General features: G+C 40.2%; 1 protein-coding gene across 4 annotated transcripts in view; it reads right to left on the bottom strand.

The window, feature by feature from the left end:
• Positions 1-172: 172 nt before the first annotated feature.
• LOC106090443 (peroxidasin) overlaps positions 173-21499 on the bottom strand; it is a 420275-nt gene continuing 398948 nt past the window's right edge. For all 4 annotated transcript variants that reach the window (XM_059360685.1, XM_059360686.1, XM_059360687.1 and 1 more), the window contains exon 10: positions 173-2997. In XM_059360685.1, the coding sequence (XP_059216668.1) occupies positions 339-2997 (2659 nt within the window). In that variant the 3' untranslated portion in view covers positions 173-338. The remainder of the gene's footprint in view (positions 2998-21499) is intronic.

The raw sequence follows: 21499 nt of genomic DNA, 5'->3' as shown, positions 1-21499 counted from the left end.
GATTCATTTCTTTTTGGATTTGGTTCGGTCAAGGATTTTCTTTTAAAAGTGTTTTTATTTTTTACTTTTACTTTATTCTAATTGTATTCAAGGACAATTGTATTGTTTTCTAATATATGATTTTTTTTTTATATATTTTACTGATTTATTGTTATTGTGCATTAAAATTTCCTTTTTGTTATTTTTTTTTTTTTTACAGAAAAAGGTAAATTTTGTGATATCGGTGTTACAAACTTGACATGTCTTATTGTTATGAACAGCTTTTAGTTGTTTTGGAAAAAGATCAATCAATGTTTGTTCTCAATAAATTGAAAGTTAAAAATTGGGGTGAGTAATATTTAATTTTTTAGTGGAGTCTTGTTAAAAAGATGTGGACAATGGGGACAGCAAGCCATAGGCGGTGTTATGGGATCTATGCCGGGTTCGCAGTGCACTTCGCCGCATTTTTCTTTCGTACAGGTGATTTGGGCCCGACGACACTCACATTTGGTGCAGTAGTCCGGGGACCAGACCTCATTGTTGAGGCGTGTGGTGCCATTATCATCAACGCAATGATTTCTCTTGGAGGGTTTGTCCTTGGGACTAGGGCTGTCACAGGCCTCCTCCAGTTTATGCATTTTCTTGTGCATTTTTTTGAGTTCTTTTTGGAAAACACTGATGACCTCTTCCAAGCCACTGACACGCTCCTCATTAATATCCATAAGCTCTTCTATCTTATTGAACGAATCATATTCGACTGCTGATTCCTCCTCCTCCTGAAGGGGTTGTTGTTTGGCCATTATTGATCTCTTGGCTCTGTTCTTTTGAACGTATGTCTGTGGTACATATGTATCGAAGAGTGGAGGCAAACTGCTGCAGGCAGCGCAATCTTGCCAGAAGTACAAATTTATTCCAGGTATTTCATCACATTTCTTGTAACCTCCTTGGTGTTTGGCCAAAATAAAAACGTTATCGGTTACTTCTTCGATTTTATCCCCGGTATCACATAGAACACGACCAAAGTTTGCCTGTTTTATTTGTTCCAGCTGTTGCGGCAAGAACACAGTGGGATTTTCATAATAAAAGCGATCGCCGTCACGCAGACGTCTAAATTGCTCCACCAAGAGACATTGGAATAGTGGTCCTACCTTGGCACCCTCTAATTGGTCTTCTAGAACACCTCCAACCCATACGTCGATATTGTCCGGATGACCATAGAGCTCTTTGAGCTTATCTCTTACATCTTTGTCAGTGATCTCATTGGCTAAGTCGTCGAAGGTCTGAGCCTCGGTGAGATTGCACAATTTGCGATAGGCATTGTAACCGGGAATGCCATGATCTCGACCTCGTTGTATGTTAATGGCAGCCAAATCTAAAGCCACAGCATGGGCAGTTTGGAAAAGCTTCTCTGTGAGTTCAGTGTTAAGATTTTGTCCGGGCAGTTTCAATTTGGCTGGGGTGGCAAACATGCCTCTCATCAGTGGGTCCACCCCACCCTCGTACACCAAACGCCAGGGGGCAAAGAAAGCCTTGTGTAATTGCAAATGACCCTGAGGTATGGGTTCAAATGAGGAGTTTAAACGATGTAGTATAGGATTAATGAGGGTGTGGCCAAATCTCAAGGCCACCGTTGCAAATTCATTGGCAATGGTGGGATTGACCGATGAATTGTAGCCCTTGTATTCGCCCAGCATTTGCATACCACTTTCGCCTACAATTAAAGGCAACCAATACTTATAGGTGATATGCTGCATTTGGGCCCCCACAATTTTTCTTGTTTCATGATACAACGTATCACCATCCCATTGAGGATTAATTTCTTTCAAGGCAATCGCTATGCGATTGTGCTCACGCATCCACACTGTGTGCATGGCCAGAAGACCCACCTGCTCATTTACTCTTATGTCACCGGATACAAAGCAATTCATTTGGTTTTCATCCAAATTTCTACGACAATCCATGCCATCTTGGGGAGCTGCAAACGGTAACATATCTTTTTGATTGGGAAAGTGTATGCCCACACGTAGGAGGCCATCATCGGTGGTCACATTTCTCAATTCATTGGCAAAGGCTTCGTTGTAGCCATACACTTGGGAAGCATCAATGTAGGAAGTTAATTGATTGATTTGTTCACGGTGTTGGACACTGTCAAAGAATACCGAAGTCATGCCAGAGCCACATATTGAGCTGGAACGAACAAGATCTATACATCTCCTATTGGTAATGCGAGGGTCATTGGGTGGCACTTCAATGGGATAGCAGGGTGGAGCAAACTCACAAGTCTTTTTGCAGTCCACACCATCCCAACTTTCTGAACTCACAGAGGGTATGGCGTGATCAAGGTCATGATCTAAAAACTGACCCCATTGCATAACCATGTGAGTGATGCGGTCATCGGGCGTTATCTCTTTAGTGGCTATTAAAGTGGTGGAAACCAATCTGGAGCTAGGCTTTTCAAAGCCAGCATAAAGTTTCTCCTTCATCCATCCGATAGGCAAACTGAAACCATTTTCATAAATCGGCTTCTCCAAACGACGGAAAGCGGTTAGGGAAGAGCCCCAAGTGGGATGCAACAGATTATTGCAAGTGCCATCTATGCTGCGATATTTGGAATGGAAACACATATCTGTACAATTTGGCATTTCCCGGTGTTCCATACAACCCGACAGCTCGGCCACCAAATGCAGATGTTCTCGAGACAATAGATCCTTAAACTTGTACTTGTCGCTTTCTATGGTCAAATTGTCCCCCTTCAGAACATGTTTACGAATGTTAACCAAGGTCCGTTCATAGATTTCAGCAGCTCGTGCCAGTTGCCTGGCTTCGCCCGTTGGGAAGCGGAATACTTTTAACAAATCAGCATAGTTGGGTGGAGCAGCTTCACCATTGGGCTTGGTGCGATTGCGGTTGATAAATAAGGTGTCGATGGTATTATTAATTGCCAAATCGATTTCCTTGGCAGCTTCCTCAAATGCAATGCGAACATATCGATCGCCGGGAGCCAAATCGTCGTTACTCCTGCAATTAAAAACAAAATGGAAAACTTGTTATGCAATAAAGTTGGAAAAATATATTTTAACTAAAGCTTAAGTTATTGAAAATCCAACATAATATGGCAACAATACGAAATGAATTATCAAGTATTAAATTTTATTCCATTTTTATGTTGTCCTTGTCTTTTCCGTTGTATGCTTCCCATGTATTGTGTTAAAATGTTTGCCTTTTGGCAAGGATACCGACAAAAGAATCCCATTTAACCTAATTGTAGTTAATATGCTCAATAACACAGAGTCAATGTTGTGGGCTGCCTCTTGGTCATCTTTAAACTTAATCCTATTATTCGCAAAAGGTATCTTTTACAAGGATCAAATGCTCTTTGGTCTATGCCTTGTATTCTTCTTCTATTTAAACATTTCAAGATAACCACTTGAACACTTTAAGGAGCATAGCATAGCATCGTTGTGGTGATGTTCAACAATTTAAACTAACAAATGAGCAAAGCCGATATTAAAGGTACATTAAATGTATGATGATTTAAGAAAATTTAGAATTAAGCTACTTGAATTAATTTAATCAGTTTTTGTTCTCAATAAATTTTAAATTTTTTTACCCATCACCGAAGCATGGGCGTATGTTCATTTCATCACTCTTCTATACTATAGAAGTATACGCAATTTCTATTACCAGTGATATTGTAGTGCCATTCGGTTCTATCAGGAATAGTGTTGCAGTGCTTTTTTTTATCAAAAACTAGCTCAGGCAATTGCTTCCCTAGACGGGAAATATTGCTGGCGCAGCCTTGAGCCCAATTCAATCCCATGACATATCCACACAGCGCTTGTCGGGACCCGTTTAGACGCCTTACCCACCTGTTTTGATTTTAGCAGAGGATTTTCAACCTCCTGCATTCAACCATACTTTAGAGATGAGATCGATAGTTCCTCAGGCAAGAGTTAACTGCTGAGTCGTCTCCTGATTTCCTAAACCCACCCCTAGCTTTAACATGTTGAATCCATAGGATACAACTCCTTAGAGGTCTGCAAGACATTCGGAGTGTCAGATCGCCATCAACCTCATTCAATTTCCCAATATTCCAGTCTGTGGTTCAAAGATTCGCATTGTAGTCCCGTAGTCTTCCAAGAATAGATTTGGGACTTGAAGGGGCTCCTTGACATCTATTTGTGTGCCATCATTCGAGAAAGCATATCTACCCTCTTGACTCTTTACAGTGTTGCGCCTGGACAGATCTCACCAATCTTTTTTGGGGCGCAAAGATGTAACTCAATCGAACGTTGATCCTCGAAAGCAATTAGTTTGGATCGGCCCCTATACCAGACTGCAACGTCAAAAACTGGAGGAGGCCCAGGCATCCGAAAGGATGTCACTCCAATTGCTCCTAGGTATGCAGCCCTGTTTTTCTCCCTTGTCGAAAACTACCATCACCAAGTTGTCCTTATTAACATTAGTAAAGGTTCTTGGACCAATATTACTATTGTTCGTCTTAGTTCTTTTAGACATGGGATGCCCTACACGTGATCGCAACCTTTTGACTGACTGTGGTGCCGTTTCCGAATCTAGACTTGTAGCCTGTGCAGCGAATCTCAAAGCCGAATTCAGGGAGCCTCTCTCCCTGTCGGTAGGAGTTAAAGAATCGTACCAAGCCTCTCTAATGAGGGCGTTGTGCCTTTTATTATTCCAATCTCTTAACGAGCGTTTTGGATAGCTAGAAAATGCAGATAGGCTAGACAAATTACAGGAATATTAAGATAAAATAGATTCGGCCCTGCCCTCAGGTGTCTATGTCAAAAGACTCTGATGATCAGTCGTTTGTCGGCTTGTGAAGACTGGCGCAACCGCTCTACCAGTCGAGGTCTCAGTAGCAGACAAGATTCTATGGCCGGATACCACCACTGCAGCTGTTGTATTTTTGGAGTCCATTCCAAGCCTACTCCCGTGCTCTAGATCTGCCGCTCCACAGGAAACAGGTGCAGATAAGCAACCTCCTAGTGTATTATACTACAGCTATCCTTGGATAACAAAAAATATTTTTCGAAATTACGAGTTGTAGAAAATTCTTTCGGGGCAAAAAAACGTCCGCTCCACTCAACGGTTCGTAGAAAAATCCTGGAAATTTTCTGAAAACAGCAATATTTTTGCTCTTTTAACAGACAATTTCTCCTGTAACATTTCAGTAGATTTTCTGTGTATGTTTACAGCAAACGTACACATTTTTGCTGTTTCCATTAACAAAATGCTGTACTATACCCAGGATGCACTTATAAGGTGAATTCATGCGAACAGCTGAGTACAATTTGTATACCCTCCACCATAGGATGGGGGTACACTTATTTCGTCATTCCGTTTGTAACTCCTCGAAATATGTGCCTAAGACCCCATAAAGTATATATATTTTAGATCGTCATGACATTTTAATTCGATCTAGCCAAGTCCGTCCGTCCGTCTGTCGAAAGCACGCTAAATTTCGAAGGGGTAAAGCTAGGGGCTTGAAATTTTGCACAAATACTTTTTATTAGTGTAGGTCGATGGGATTGTAAAGGAGCTAAATCGGTTCATGTTATGATATAGCTGTCATATAAACCGATCTAGGGCCTTGACTCCTTGAGCTTCTAGAGGGCGCAATTTTAATCCGATTTGGATGAAATATTGCACGTAGTGTTTTGGTATTACTTCCAACAACTGTGCCAAGTATAGTAGAGGGCATTATTCTTCGATTTGGCTGAAATTTGCATGAAGTGTATGACTACCAATAAGTATGGTCTAAATCACTCCATAACCTGATATAGCCGCTAAATAAACCGATCTTCGGATTAGACTTCTTGAGCCTCTAGAGGGCGCAATGTCTATCCAATTTGGCTGAAATTTAGAATGATGTGTTTCGCTATGACCAATAACTCTGCTAAGAATAGTTCAAATCGGTTTACAACCTGATAAAGCTTATATATAAGCCGATCTTGGGTCTTGACTTCTTGAGCTTTTAAAGGGCGCAATTCTTATCCGATTGGGCCGAAAGTTGGCCCAAAATGTTTTATTTTGACTTCCAACAACTGTGTCAAGTATGGTCTAAATCAGTCCATATCCTGATATAGCCGCCACATAAACAGATCTCCCGATTAGACTTCATGGGCTTCTAGAAGGCCCAATTCTTGTCTAATATGGTTGAAAATTTGCATTTGTCGTTTTGGTATGACTTTCAACATACTGTTCCAAGTATGGTCTAAATCGGTAAATAACCTGACATAGCTGCCATATAAGCCGATCTCCCAGTTTGACTTTTTTTGCCTCAGGAGGTCGTTATTACACGATTGACTTTTTTTGCCTCAGGAGGTCGTTATTACACGATTTGTCTGAAATTTTGCTGGTGGTGTATTTTTATGACAGGTCTCGACGGACTTGGGCTACTACAGAGCGGTCTAGGTGCTGGAAAGATCGAGACGTGAACTGTGACCTTTATATGGAAAATTTTATGGAGATTCCATCAGATGTATGCAAATTTTATGGAGATTGTCTTTAGACACTGACGATTGATGACCAGGTTGCAAAAATAGACGAATGAATTAGTACGGTGAATGAAGTGCTCCTTGTCAGACGTCGAAAGGCTAAACCGAGTAAGGTGTTTGACCCGTGAGCTTAAAACTATGCGGCGGAACGTCAGGTGTCTGAGGAAGGGATTCTAAAGAGCCAGAAGTTCCAATGCTGAAGGTCTTGTCTCACGCCGAAACGACTACCTTACCAATCTGTTGATTAGGAGCAAGGAATATCACTTTAGGAGATTTATACAAGACCACAGAGATGATCCATGGAGCAAGGTATACCGCGTGTGCCGGCGCTGTGGGCAACATGGTTCTAATCAGGATGATCGGGTGGAGCCATCCAAAATCGTATCGGGGCATCAGTCTCCTCCTCGTGCTTGCAAAAGTATTGGAGAGGGTAATGGACACAAGATTTCGGGAGGGCTGCGAGGAGAGTGCTTCTCCGTGCCAGTTCGAATTTCGGAAGGAAAAGAGCATTGTGGATGCGTGGATCGAGCGTCAAATATGTACTTGGTTGTTGCTAGCGATACGGTTTGGAAGGATATTCAGCGTGGCTGCCCTCAGGGATCCATCTGTGCTTCATTTATATGGAATCTTATGATGGATCCTTTGTTGAGACCAGCCCTGAGTCCTTCAGAATCAGTGCATATGTGGATGACCTTCTCATTCTGGTTGAAGAAGATTTTATGCTTGCGCTGAAAACTTGCATTGTACGGGAGTGGACGGATCGTGTTTGTGTTGACGTCGCGAGGGACAAAGCCATGACAATGTTGCTCAAGGGCATCTTGTTGTGGAATTGTCCACCCACAATTCGATCTGCCGGAGTTACCATCAGAAACGTAGCGCTCGTGGCGGGACGTTTTAACGAGACTGCCCTGACTTTGGCTTCGGCCTAAGTCTGGGCTGGCCACCGGGAAGTATTTATTAGGAGACGGACAAGACTTAGTGGAGGCATGAATACACACTAGTTATCCGTGAAAAGGTGTTGCTGTACTGACAAGACCGAATGATTTGGTTTTGTGCATGACATGGCCCAGCACCTACCTAGCTTATGTAGATGCTGCGTTGCCTTTGCGGCTGTAATCGGTCATCTGTGAGGCTGGACGCGCTGGTTGTTGAGCCCCATGTTGGAGCTGATATGTGTGGCGTTACCCGTGATGACTCAAATAAAGTTCAGATTGGACCAAATTTAGATATAGCTGTTATATAGACAAATCTGCTGATTTGGGATCTTAAGCCCATAAAAGCTGCAATTATTCTCCGATTTCCCTGAAATTGCAAATAGTGAGTTGTTTTAAGTCTTCCATCATCACACCCAAATATGGTCCAGATCGGATAATGCTTAGATTTAGTTGCGATATTGACTGATCTGCCGATTGAGGGTCTTAAGCCTACAAAAGCCGTAATTATTATTCGATTTCATTGAAATTCGGATATGCATATGGTAGTGGAGGTGTTATAAAAGAGGATGGTGGTGGGTATCCAAAGTTCGGCACTGCCAAACTTAACACTTTTTTATACCCTCCACCATAAGATGGGGGGTATACTAATTTTGTCATTCTGTTTGTAACTACTCGAAATATTTGTCTGAGACCTCATAAAGTATATATATTCTTGATCGTCGTGATATTTTATGTCGATCTAGCCATGTCCGTCCGTCCGTCCGTCTGTCTGTCGAAAGCACGCTAACTTCCGAAGGAGTGAAGCTAGCCGCTTGAAATTTTGCACAAATACTTCTTATTAGTGTAGGTCGGTTGGTATTGTAAATGGGCCATATCGGTCCATGTTTTGATATAGCTGCCATATAAACCGATCTTGGGTCTTGACTTCTTGAGCCTCTAGAGTGCGCAATTCTTATCCGATTGGGATGAAATTTTGCACGACGTGTTTTGTCATGATATCCAACAACTATGCCAAGAATGGTTCAAATAGATCTATAACCTGATATAGCTGTCATATAAACCGATTTTGGGTCTTGACTTCTTGAGCCTCTAGAGTGCGCAATTCTTATCCGATTGGAATTAAATTTTGCACGACGTGTTTTGTTGTGATATCCAATAACTGTGTTTAAGTATGGTTCAAATCGGTCCATAACCTGATATAGCTGCCATATAAACCGATCTTGGGTCTTGACTTCTTGAGCCTCTAGAGTGCGCAATTCTTATCCGATTGGAATGAAATTTTGCACGACGTGTTTTGTCATGATATCCAACAACTATGCCAAGAATGGTTCAAATCGATCTATAACCTGATATAGCTGTCATATAAACCGATTTTGGGTCTTGACTTCTTGAGCCTCTAGAGGGCGCAATTCTTATCCGATTTGAATGAATTTTGGCACGACGTGTTTTGTTATGATATCCAACAACTGTGCTAAGCATGGTTCAAATCGGTCCATAACCTGATATAGCTGCCATACAAACCGATCTTGGGTCTTGACTTCTAGAGCCTCTAGAGTGCGCAATTCTTATCCGATTGGAATGAAATTTCGCACGACGTGTTTTGTCATGATATCCAACAACTATGCCAAGTATAGTTCAAATCGGTTTATAACCTGATATAGCTGTCATATAAACCGATCGGGGATCTTGACTTCTTGAGCCTGTAGAGGTCGCAATTATTATTCGATTTGCCTGAAATTTTGTACGACGGATTCTCTCATGACCATCAACATACGTGTTTATTATGGTCTGAATCGGTCTATAGCCCGATACAGCTCCCATATAAATCGATCTCTCTATTTTACTTCTTGAGCCCCTAAAGGACGCAATTCTTATTCGAATTGGCTGACATTTTACACAGGCCTCCAACATATAATTTACTTGTGGTCCAAACCGGACCATATCTTGATATCGCTCTCATAGCAGAGGAAATCTTTTCTTATATCCTTTTTTCCCAAAGAAGAGATGCCCGGAAAAGAACTCGACAAATGCGATCCATGGTGGAGGGTATATAAGATTCGGCCCGGCCGAACTTAGCACGCTTTTACTTGTTACTTGTTCTTTTTGTCGTAACCTTTGAAAATTTGATTGCTGATCTTGATACCTATAATATCTATGTTCAATTTAATTTTTCTTTTTGTCATAACCTCTAAATAGTTAATTACTGATTTTTGTGCTGTAAAATATCGATTGATTAAAGGCTTTTAAATTCACAATTGACTTAACTAATTCCTTGCTGTTAATTTTTCGAAACCACTACATATTCCTTCCTTTCGAAAAGTCCGACATCAAACTTAAATGATAATATTAAATATTTATGTTCTACTTAACCCCTGTCATTAACACCATAAATCAGAGTTTGACATTTGCAACAATTTGTTACAAAAATCCTTAAAAGATGCGGAATAAAACAAGTCCCCTTCTCCCCAGTTCCCAGGCTTCTACCGATGCACAAATGTAAAAAATCCTTCTTGTCAGCCAAGAAGGAAATTTTTCTTGTACTTTGCCTTATTCCCATGGCTCGGTCAGGATAGTTGTAGTGATATTGCTTAAATGTATATATGTATGAACATATGTATGAGTGTCCACAGGATATCATCAGTACAAGACTCTGTTGCTGTTGATGATGATACACCGCAAACAGTACAAATCCCAAATGATGCAGGAACTTGTATATATTCATGCACTTGCATTAGTATGCATGAATGAAAAGGAGTCTGTAGCAGAACAATATTTGCTATGGACATACATGAGTGGTCACGGTCTTGTCCTTCGTCCATTTTCCGTACAAGCCACAGTCTTGTTGCACAAGATTACGGAATAGGGCAGAAAAGTTGAAGGAAATACGACCAAGGTGCTTCAGCTAATATGAAGAATGAAGACGAAGCATCTGGAAGAGATAAAATAACAAAGACAATGTACACTATGGTGGACCAGCAAACGGAAGTAAGAAAAAAATACCTATGATCGGGACGCCAAATCTTCGTTTTTGGTCATTTCGAAAAGTTATATGTACCCGTTTTTAAATGGTAGCTATCTTACTAGTGTTTTTCGTTTCTATCCCACTGTGAGACAAATTAGTTAAAATTCAAAGAAAAAAAAACGATTTGGGAAGGTTACATTGATTAAAAACCAAGGAAACTAAGGAAAGCATAAAACATATGTCTTATATATGTCATATATTCTGAACGATTTCTCGAGTGCTTCTCTGTGGGAATTTTATTTCCGATAGTGCGTAAAGAATTGTGAACGTCTTGCCGTTCATTGCTTTAAATTTTTTTCTTCCGACACATCGGAAAGAACTTTGAACGATTTCTGGGCTGTTTGTCTGTAGGATTTTTTGCTCCGAAAGTTCTGAAAGAATTCAGAACGATGTCTTAACGTCCTGTCGTATGGTTTTTTATACCCTCCACCGTAGGATGGGGGTATACTAATTTCGTCATTCTGTTTGTAACACCTCTAAATATGCGATTGCACAAATAATTTTTATTAGTGTAGGTTGGTTGGGATTGTAAATGGGCCAAATCGGAGTGTTGACTTCTTGAGCCTCTAGAGGGCGCAATTCTCTTCCGATTCAACTGAAATTTTGCACTACGTGTTTTGGTATCACTTCCAATAACTGCGCTAAGTATGATTCAAATCGGTTCATAATCTGATATAGCAGTCATATAAACCGATCTTGGATCTTGACTTCATGAGCCTCTAGAGGGCGCAATTCTCATCTGACTCGGCAGAAATTTTGTACAACGGCTTCTCTGCTGACCTTCAACATACGTGTCTAATATGGTCTGAATCGGTCAATAGCTTGATTCAGCTCCCATATAAACCTATCTCCCGATTTTGCTTCTTGAGCCCCCACAAGCCGTAATTCTTATCCGAATGAACTGATATATTACACAATGACTTCTACAATGTTCAGCATTCATTTATGGTCCGAATCGGACTATAACTTGATATAGCTCCAATAGCATAACAGTTCTTATTCGATATTTTTTATTTGCCTAAAAAGAGATGCTGCGCATAAAACTCGACAAATGCGATCCATGATGGAGGTTATATAAGATTCGGCCCGGCCGAACTTACCACGCTCTTACTTGTTTTTTAATTTTACTTATGACAGTTCGGTAGGAATTCTGAACGATATCTGAACACTGTGTCGGATGTTTTTGTCTTTTTGTGTTTTCTTGTTCACATACATATATATTTGTTTGAACCGTTAGGAATATTTGTTTCGATAGTTCTGATGGAAATCAGAACGAATTCTGAGCTCTGTGTCGGATTTTTTTGTCTTTTTATTGTGTTTGCTTGATTGCATATTTTTATTTGTGAGCTATTGGATGTTACCGTAGCAGAAAGGTTAGCATGATGCTGATGGCCTGGGTTCGAATCCTGGCGAGAAGATCAGCAAGAAATTTCATTAGTGGTTATTCCATTCTGGTGAAATTTGTGAGAAACTATGCCATGTAAAAACTTCTTCCGCTCGGACTCGGCTATAAAAAGGAATGTTCAAGGGCAAATTTGCACAGTAAGAATTCTTTCAGAATTGGTTAGAATTTGATAAGAGAAGTTGGAAAGTAGATCCGAATTCCAAAAAAAAATTATTTCAGAATTCGGTCAAAAATCGATAAGACATGTCGGTATTCATTAAGACTCAACATAAAAATTCTGCAAGAAGTCTTAACGACAACTCGAATTTCCCATAATTTTGGTTTTGACTTCTGTCAGAAACATCGGCAGAAACTTCAGATTTCCCACCAAAATTTAGTTCCGATGTCATGTTAATCACTTTATATATTTTTCGTTAAGAATTCATACAGACTTCGGATAAATTTTCTGACTTTCGTACAGACTTCTGACCAAATTTTGAATGTTTGGTTTACTGGGTAGTCACCGCTTTAAAGACTTATCAAATTCCTCTGTGTGTTTCCGAGAGAATATTTCTAGACATCATAACATAGCTCGCTTTATATTAGCTGGTCGAATACTTAAGGAGAGGTCTAATTTACTGGTGCAGGCTGCGGGACTCGCAGAGAAGCATGTTGGGATTCGTCGCTCTAATCCTGGTGAGCATAAAAAACTGAATCTACAAATTTATAGGTACTAGGTAGAGCAAGAACACTTGACGTATTATAATTTACGTAGGGGTATTGTTATTTGTGGTCTACTTACAAATCATTCCCGAACGCCGCACAGTGGACCAAAAAGCAAAAAAAAAAAAAAATTAAAATAAGTCCACAACTTTTTATATGTTGCTCTGAGCGGTAAAAAATTTTCAAGACATTCGTAGAGGGGGACATAGGCTTTCGGAAAATGACATTGTTGGTCTACGTCTTTACATTCGAAATTTTCCTCGAGAATTTTTTTTTTGGAAAATTATGTAGCGCTTTATTAAATTGATGTAATCTGATTGAAAAAATTTCATATTTTTAAGAATATTTCATGAAAATATCAACTTCAAAGAAATTTTAAATAATATTTTGCTTAAAAAATCTTAAAAATATTTTCTTTTTTATTCATATTGTTTTTTGGTCTTCAGAGAAAATTTCATTAAAATTTTAGTTTTTAGGTTGGTTGATTTTTTGTTGCTATAAAGATTCCATTGAAAGTTTGTTTGTAGAAAAAATATTATTGAAATTTTATATTTAGAAAAATTTCATAACAATTTTTCTTTAGGAATATTTTTATGAAAACCTTGTCTTAGAAAACATTTGATTTGAATTTAATCTTTAGAATAATTTGATCATTCTGTCTTTAGAATTTTTCTTTAAATTTCGTCTACAAAAAAGAATATATTTTATTATTGTCGCTAGAAAAATAATTTTGGGGGACCCAAGCCTAAGCAAAATTTTTCTTCCGGAAATATTTCACTGACGTTTAAAAAAATTAATTGATATTTTGTCTTTAACACTAGAAAGACCAAGATTACTTGTAGACCTAGTAAGACCAAACCGGTCAAAATGTCCGGTTTGTTTTTTAACTGAAAAATTTCAAGATTGAAACAGTTTCTTTTTAAAAATTATCCTGCTTTATCAAAACTGAATATATTTCGCTTAAAAAAATATAGATGTATGTATTCACAGTAAAATATATAGATTTTCGTTTGTTTCTCTTTCGATTTTCTATATATAAGATCTATTATTTAAAAATGAAATTGTTGCCCTTTGTTTGTTTGTTTGTTAGGTTGTTCGCCTGTTCTGTTAGGCTCAAAAACGGCTGAACCGATTTTCATCAAATTTTCACAGATGGTAGAGTTTGGGCCTCCGGTGAAAATAGGGTACTTCTTACTTTACTTAAATTGGCTATGACAGAATATTTATTCCACTAGCCGAACGTAGAATAGCGTTCCAAGCGCCTCGATCTTTTGCGCTCATTCTAAAATCTCTGACACCAAGTTTCGAGGTGTCTCCCACAACTTGATCTTTCCATCCGGCTTTTGGTCTTCCCGGTTTGCGTGTACCACAGTGTTTGCCTTCAAAAGACTTCTTTGCTGGAGATTCTTCACCCATTCTGACAACATGACCTAGCCAACGCAACCGTTGTATTTTGATGCGTGTATCTATGCTATCGTCGTCATACAGCTCATACGCTCGTGGTTCATACGTCGCCTATATTCTCCGTTAACGCAAACTGGTCCATATATTTTACGAAGAATCTTTCTCTCAAATACTCCAAGCACTGCCTCATCTGCTTTCACAAGTACCCATGCTTCAGAACCATATAACAGCACGGGTAGTATCAATGTCTTGTAAAGTGTAGTCTTCGTCTGTCGAGAGGTGGCCTTGTTTCTAAACTGCTTACTTAGTCCAAAGTAGCATCTGTTTGCCAGAATTATTCTTCGCTTTATCTCAAAACCGAGATAGATAAAGTTACTGACTGTCTCAAAGTTGTGGTTCCCAACTTTCTCCATTTTCTTTCCATTCTTTCAAAGGCTGCAGTTACTACTTTCGGTGACCGACCTATGATATCGATGTCGTCGGCATAGGCGAGTAGCATGTGTTCTCTTGTGATTAGTGTGCCATATCTATTCACATCTCCATCTCGTATAATCTTCTCCAGCAGGATATTAAAGAGATCACACGATAGGCTGTTTCCTTGTCTGAAACCTCGTTTGGTATTGAATGGTTCGGAAAGATTCTTTCCTATTCTTACTGAGGAACACGTATCAGCAAGTGTCATTCTGCAGAGTCTTATTAATTTTGCAGGGATACCAAACTCAGACATGACTTGAAATACCTTTGAGCGTAAAGGAGTAGCGAAGGCGGCTTTGTAGTCAACAAAGAGATGGTAGGTGTTAATTTGTCCTTCTCGGGTCTTTTCCAGGATTTGGCGCATTGTGAATATCTGGTCTAGTGTGGATTTACCAGTTCTAAAGCCGCATTGATAGAGCCCAATTATCTCATTGACTTTAGGTTTAAATCTTTCACACAGTACGCTCGAGAGTATCTTGTATGCGATGGGGAGGAGACTATTTCCTCTGTAGTTGGCACAATCCGCCTTGTCTCCTTTCTTGAATACGGGACACACTATGCTGAGGTTCCAATCATCGGGTATGCGTTCTTCTAGCCAGATTGCGCAGATAAGCTGATGCATACGCCTTATCAGCATGTCGCCTCCGGTCTTAAATAGTTTAGCGGGTAACCCGTCGGCTTCTGCTCGTACATCTAACACGCTGAATGAATGCCTTCCATCTATCACAACGTGATCAATTTGGTTTCTCGTGTCAGCGGTCATATTCTCTCTCTAGGCGCTCGTAGAAAATGTCCTTGGTCTGCTCGTCTTTGTCTTCCGTCGGGGCATGGACACAAATAAGGCTGATGTTGAAGAATTTGGCTTTTATGCGGATTGTGGCTAGCCTCTCATCCACCGGAGTAAAGCTGGAGACAAGGTGTTTCAGTCTCCGACTAACCACAAATCTGCAGCCAAATTCATGCCTCGTGTTATGGCAGCTATGGTATAGTTCGTCACCGTTTGGTGTTGTAGTGACGCCATTCCCAGTCCATCGCACTTCCTGTAAGGCGGTTATATCTGCCTTGTACTTCTCTAATACATCCGCCAGCGCGTATACTGCACCTTCTCTATAAAGAGTGCGGACATTCCAGGTGCAGATCCGCAAATCATGGTCCTTTTTTCGTTTGCATGGGTCGTCAACGTTGGGGGGGTGCGTTTTACTATTCCTTTGTTTCTCATAGTAGTTCTCAGTTTTCCGGGGCGAGTTACTGGCTCCTCACCTGGGAACAGACGCTGATGTTGGCCATTGGTTATTTGAAGGCGCCAATAACTCGCCTTGTCATCTCGAGTATCATTGGCACTCAGTATTTAACTAAGAGCCAGTGCCACCTGACTCCTCACTGAGACTCTCCTCTCGAAAATCGCTGACTGCCCGGGTACTACATTTTTATACCGTCCACAATAGGATGGGGGGTATACTAATTTCGTCATTCTGTTTGTAACTACTCGAAATATTCTTCTGAGACCCCATAAAGTGTATATATTCTTGATCGTCGCGACATTTTATGTCGATCTAGCCATGTCCGTCCGTCCGTCTGCCCGTCCGTCCGTCTGTCCGTCCGTCCGTCTGTCCGTCCGTCCGTCTGTCCGTCCGTCCGTCCGTCTGTCTGTCGAAAGCACGCTAACTTCCGAAGGAGTGAAGCTAGCCGCTTGAAATTTTGCACAAATACTTCTTATTAGTGTAGGTTGGTTGGTATTGTAAATTGTTATTGTATTGGTCCATGTTTTGATATAGCTGCCATATAAACCGATCTTGGGTCTTGACTTCTTGATCCTCCAGAGGCCGCAATTCTCATCCAATATGACTAATATTTTGCACATAGTGTTTTAATATCACTTCCAACAACTGTGCGAAGTATGGTTCAAATCGGTCCATAACCTGATATAGCTGCTAATAAACCGATCTTGGGTCTTGAATTCTTGAGCTTTTAGAAGGCGCAATTCCTATCCGATTTGGCACAGATTTTGTACAACGGCTTCTCCCATGGCCTGCAACATACGTGTGCAATATGGTATGAATCGATATATAGCTTGACACAGCTCCCATATAAAACGATCTCCCGATTTTGCTTCTTGAGCCCCGAATTGGACTATAACTTGATAAAGCTCCACCTCCTCCTCCGCCCATATTCATTATTCTTTGTTTGCCTGAAAAGAGATACTGCGCAAAGAACTCGACAGATGCGATCCATGGTGGAGGGTATATAAAATTCGGCCCGGCCGAACTTAGCACGCTTTTACTTGTTTAATATCCGATGGGCGGACCATCACCCTTAAGCCAATTTTCAAAAACTCCAGATCTCGGAGATGCGTGCACCGATTTAAGTGAAATTTTTTATACCACCTCATGGTACCCCAAAAACACGAAATTGGTATAAAATTTTGGGGTCAACTAACCTGGGGGGACGCCTCATCTCAAAACCCACCCGAACGGACATATTTGTCGACTGGGTTAATATGGGTATCAAAAGAAATGTATTTAAGAGTAAATACGGACTTGGTTTAAAAATGTCACCCTTAGTGTCGGGGGGTCCCCACTCCCAAAAACACCAACCAACAGGACACTTTTACAGCTTTGGGTAACATGTGTATCAAATGAGAGGTATATATAAAAATGTAACCCAACACCCAAAACACCACCCAACAGGACACTTTCACCACTTTTGGAAATATGAATATCACAACCCCCCAGGACATATTTACCGATTGGGACAATATGGGTATCAAATGAAAGGTGTTTGGAAGCTGAGTACACATCTGTTATAAGAACTTGGTTCAATGTGTCTCCAATCCCAAAAACTCCCAAAATGAGCATGAATGTCCAACGTCACATGAAAGGTCTATCTAAAAAAAGGAATATAAAATAATAAATGAAGGCCGATCAGGATAGAATAGGACAGCAAAAAAAGAAGAGTACACTTTTTACCCTCAAATTGGGATAGACATAGGATGACCTTCGGATCTTTAAAAATGTTGTATCCCTGGTGGTAGCTTTGAAATATACTTTTGAATATAGATAACCGATACAAAAAAAAATAATTAGTGTGGATCTGAAGAAGACCAGTAGCCCTAAATATCTGGATAGCCACTTCACATTATGGGGCTCAAACCTTGACATTATGGGGCATGATGCTGCTATTATTTCAGGGTCCACCCCCTAAACTCCCTCCAAACCGGCCATGTTTGCCAACTATGGCTCAAATAATAGTTATTTGATTGTAGAAAACGAATTTGATATCCAATTTTGACGCCAAGTGTTTGGGGGTAGTCTCACCCCATAAACTCCCCCTAAACCAAGTGCAATTGCGGCTCAAATAAAAGGAATTTAAAAGTAGAGCACGATGCTGATGTTTTTTCAGGGCTAAGTGCGACCTACATACACCTCAAATTCGACATGTTTGTGGATTATGGTAAAAAAAAGTGTTTTAGGGAAGACCTATCTCATAAACTCCCCCTGAACCACACATATATACCGACTCTAGCAATATGTAGCTCAATTGTGGTTTTTGGAAGTAGAGTTTGAATCTGATATCCACTTTCGGGCGAAGGGTTTGGCTACTCCAATCCACCTCCAAAACCAAGAGAATAAAGAAGACCTAACTTCAAAACTTTAATGATCGCACTCTCCCCTTACCCTATTTTCAAAAAAGCCACATCTCGGTAATGGGTGGGGTGTTTTACGGAAATTTAATTTGTTCATAATAACTCAAAAACAGAAATTTGACATATTTATTTGAGAGCAGAGTACGAAAATGGTATTATAAAATTAGTTCCAAGTACCTAGGAGGCTTTCCCGACCCCAAAACTCCACAAATAGGCATATTGTACGATTAAGACACTATGAAACTTAAATGAAAGGTATTCGGGAGTAGATTACAAATATGATATTAAAAATGAGGTCCCAATGACTCGCTAGTGTATCATGATTCTAGTTACGCCTTGTAACTTCATCAGCACTTTTTTCAAATTGATTAAGGTTCAGATTTGGATAAAGCTCTCATATATATGTATCGCCCGATTTGCACATAAATGACCGTAGTAACTATCTGCACAAAATTTGCACGGATTGTTTTGTTACCGATCTTAATATATCTGCAAAATTTGCTGAAAATCAGTTAGTATTTGGATTTGCACTTATGTGGCCGTAGTAACAACAATTTTCAAACGATCTGTTCGAAAAAAGTCTGTTTAGATATAGCTCTCATCTAAATATATCTATTTCCCGAATTTATTATTGTAGGGTATTATATAGTCGGCTCCGCCCGAATTTTGCTTTTCCTTACTGAGAGTAAAACACATTTGGAGAGTTTTGTAATTGAAAGGTTGCAAATTTTTTCTGATTGTTTTTTTTCCCCGCAGAAGTTTCCTACTTTTTGGATTTTTTTTGGCAAATTGTAAATGGATAAGTTCGCGAAGACATCGTTATGTTATGCAGCAATCAGTAATAAACACAACTGTATTTATCGGGACGATTGGTCGCTAATCAACCCCCATCTGCCGGTTAAGGTTTGTCGTTAGGATAAGCAATAAGCATATATTCAGAAAACCAAATTCCTTTAACCAGAAGAATATCGACCGGAGAATAAGAAATCCGGCCTTAGTGTGGCCCGAGCCTTAGCAAAAAAGTTAAATTTCCACAAAAAAAAAAAACTTTTTCTAATTTTGTCTTTAAAAAAACTAATTGTTTCGAAATTTTTAACAAAATTATGTCTCTAGGAAATTTTGTCGTTAAAAAATTTGTTAAAGATCACAAAAAAACCTTGAAAAAAATGCTGCAGAAGTGGTCCCTCTGCTAAACAAAAGATAGGTGGATTAAGACAAATTTCGGCATATCCTAGTGCCAAGCTAAGGGGCAAACAGCGACCGCCATGGTGCACCCCAGAGCTGGTTAGTCTAAGGAAGGACTGCATAAAACTCTGCAACAAAGCGAAAGCCGCAAGAGCACCACAGGCTTGGGTCTGCTATGAGGCTGAGCTCAAGAAAGCCTCAGAACAAATCCTGGGTGAAATTCCGTAGCTCCGTGAAGGATACATCTTAGGCCTCTAGGCTAAAGAAGATTCTGTCATCGAGACCTATTATGGTGGGGTATATTCAAAAGTCGGAGAATGTATAGACAACGTCTTGTGAGGAAACACTAGAACTATTCGTTGATACACATTTCCCGGGAAATTCTCCAACGAACAACGAGGCGCTGGTAGAGATTGTCACTGGCATGCATTCGTTGGAGGTTATTATTGAAATTGTGTCTGAGCCGAAAATCCCTTGGGCGATAAGAAGTTTTGACTTCTTTAAGTCGCCAGGCCCTGATGATGTATCACCGCTTGAATTACAAGCTGTGTCTGATAGACAGGTTCCTTGGCTTAGGGAAATATACTGTGCTTATATCAGCATGTCATATATACCTGTGGGATGGAGGGAGTCGAAGGTTATTTTCATTCCGAAAGCAGAAAAACCGTACCACAAGAAGGTGATAGATTTTCGTCCTATTAGTCTGTCATCCTTTATGCTGAAGACTCTTGAGAGGTTGATAGAAACATACTTTAGGGCAAAGATCCCTGGAGATTGCCTGTCTCGGCAGCAGCTTGCATACAGTAAAGGCAAATCCACTGAAACAGCCCTTCACTATCTAGTCGGCTATATAGAGGGTTCTCTCACTGTCAAGGAATATTTTCTTAACATTGAAGCATTTCTTGACATTGAAGCATTTCTTGACATTGAAGGTGCTTTCAATTATGTAAAACCGACGTCAATCATGAAGAAGTTGGTGTTTCCAGAGATCAACTCTATCGTAAGAAAGCTTATTAATAACTTACTAAAAGATGCATTACGCCAGGCTTGGGATCTATGGATCTAAAAAGATAGGTCAGCGGAGGAACACCTCAAGGTGGTGTACTGTCTCTCTCTTCTTTGGAACATAGCCATTAACAATATATTATTGTTTCTGGAAGAAAAAATTTAAAAGTGGTTGCGTATGCTGATGACGTGGTTGCTGTTCGAGGAAAGTTTCCCCAGCTCTCTTAGGTATATACTTCGCGAAGTTGCAACAACGAAGTGGGCTACCGAAAGTGGTCTAGGTGAAAATTCGTACAAGACGGAAGTAGTTCTTTTCAGCAGGATATACAAGTTACCTATAGTGTCTCCTTTGTAGGAGAGAATGTTCCATTTACAGAAAGCGAAAAATACCTGGGTGTTTTGTTGGACAGGAAATTGAACTTCACATCCAACATTTTAGAAAGGGCAAGAAAGGCAACTCTTGCCCTATACACCTGCAAGAGAGCCATTTGCAAAAGTTGGGGGTTAAGACCGCGCGTTATGCATTGGGTATATACTGCAGTTGTCAGACTTATATTGCTATATGGCTGTTGTTGTTTTAACAGTGTGTTGTACAATGAGGAGGCAGCCCTTGCCGATGAAAGACTCCATCGTAAAATCGGCTGCCATTGATGCTATATGGTGTTGTGGTCTGTTGGACGACGCTTCAAAATTCCACCTACTGTTAAATACTCAACCGGATCCAAAGTATGGCTTGTTTGTGCCCCACAGCCGCACTGAGGACGCAACACCGTCTGATACACTGAATTTAATGCTACATCTAATGCCTCTTGACATTATGGCTAGACAAATTGCTGCGACAACTTCTGTAAGGATAAGGGAGCTTCCTCTTTGGTCATGTGGACACTGTGTTATCCTTGGTACAATGTCCGATGTTTAAGGCAGTGTGGATAACACCCTACCTGAGCCGATTTTTGATAAAAAGTACTGTACCACTATTCCTGATTGAAGCGATTGGAACTACTATATCCATGGTAATAGAAGTTACATAGAATTCTATACGTATGGTTCCAAACTAGACGACCAGGTGGGCTTTGGGGTGCACTCTAAAGATCTAGAACTGTGGTGAAATAGCTATGATATAATGTCACAACGACGATTGGCATAAATATCTTCTCAGACAGACAGGCAGCCATTAAATCCCTGGATAACGTATTTCTGTACACAAAAACTGCCCTCGACTGTTGC

The sequence above is a fragment of the Stomoxys calcitrans genome, chromosome 1 (genome assembly GCF_963082655.1).
Source record: "Stomoxys calcitrans chromosome 1, idStoCalc2.1, whole genome shotgun sequence".
Classification (NCBI taxonomy): domain Eukaryota; kingdom Metazoa; phylum Arthropoda; class Insecta; order Diptera; family Muscidae; genus Stomoxys; species Stomoxys calcitrans.
The sequence above is the reverse complement of the archived record's forward strand: the minus strand, read 5'-3'. Positions and strand labels throughout refer to the sequence as shown.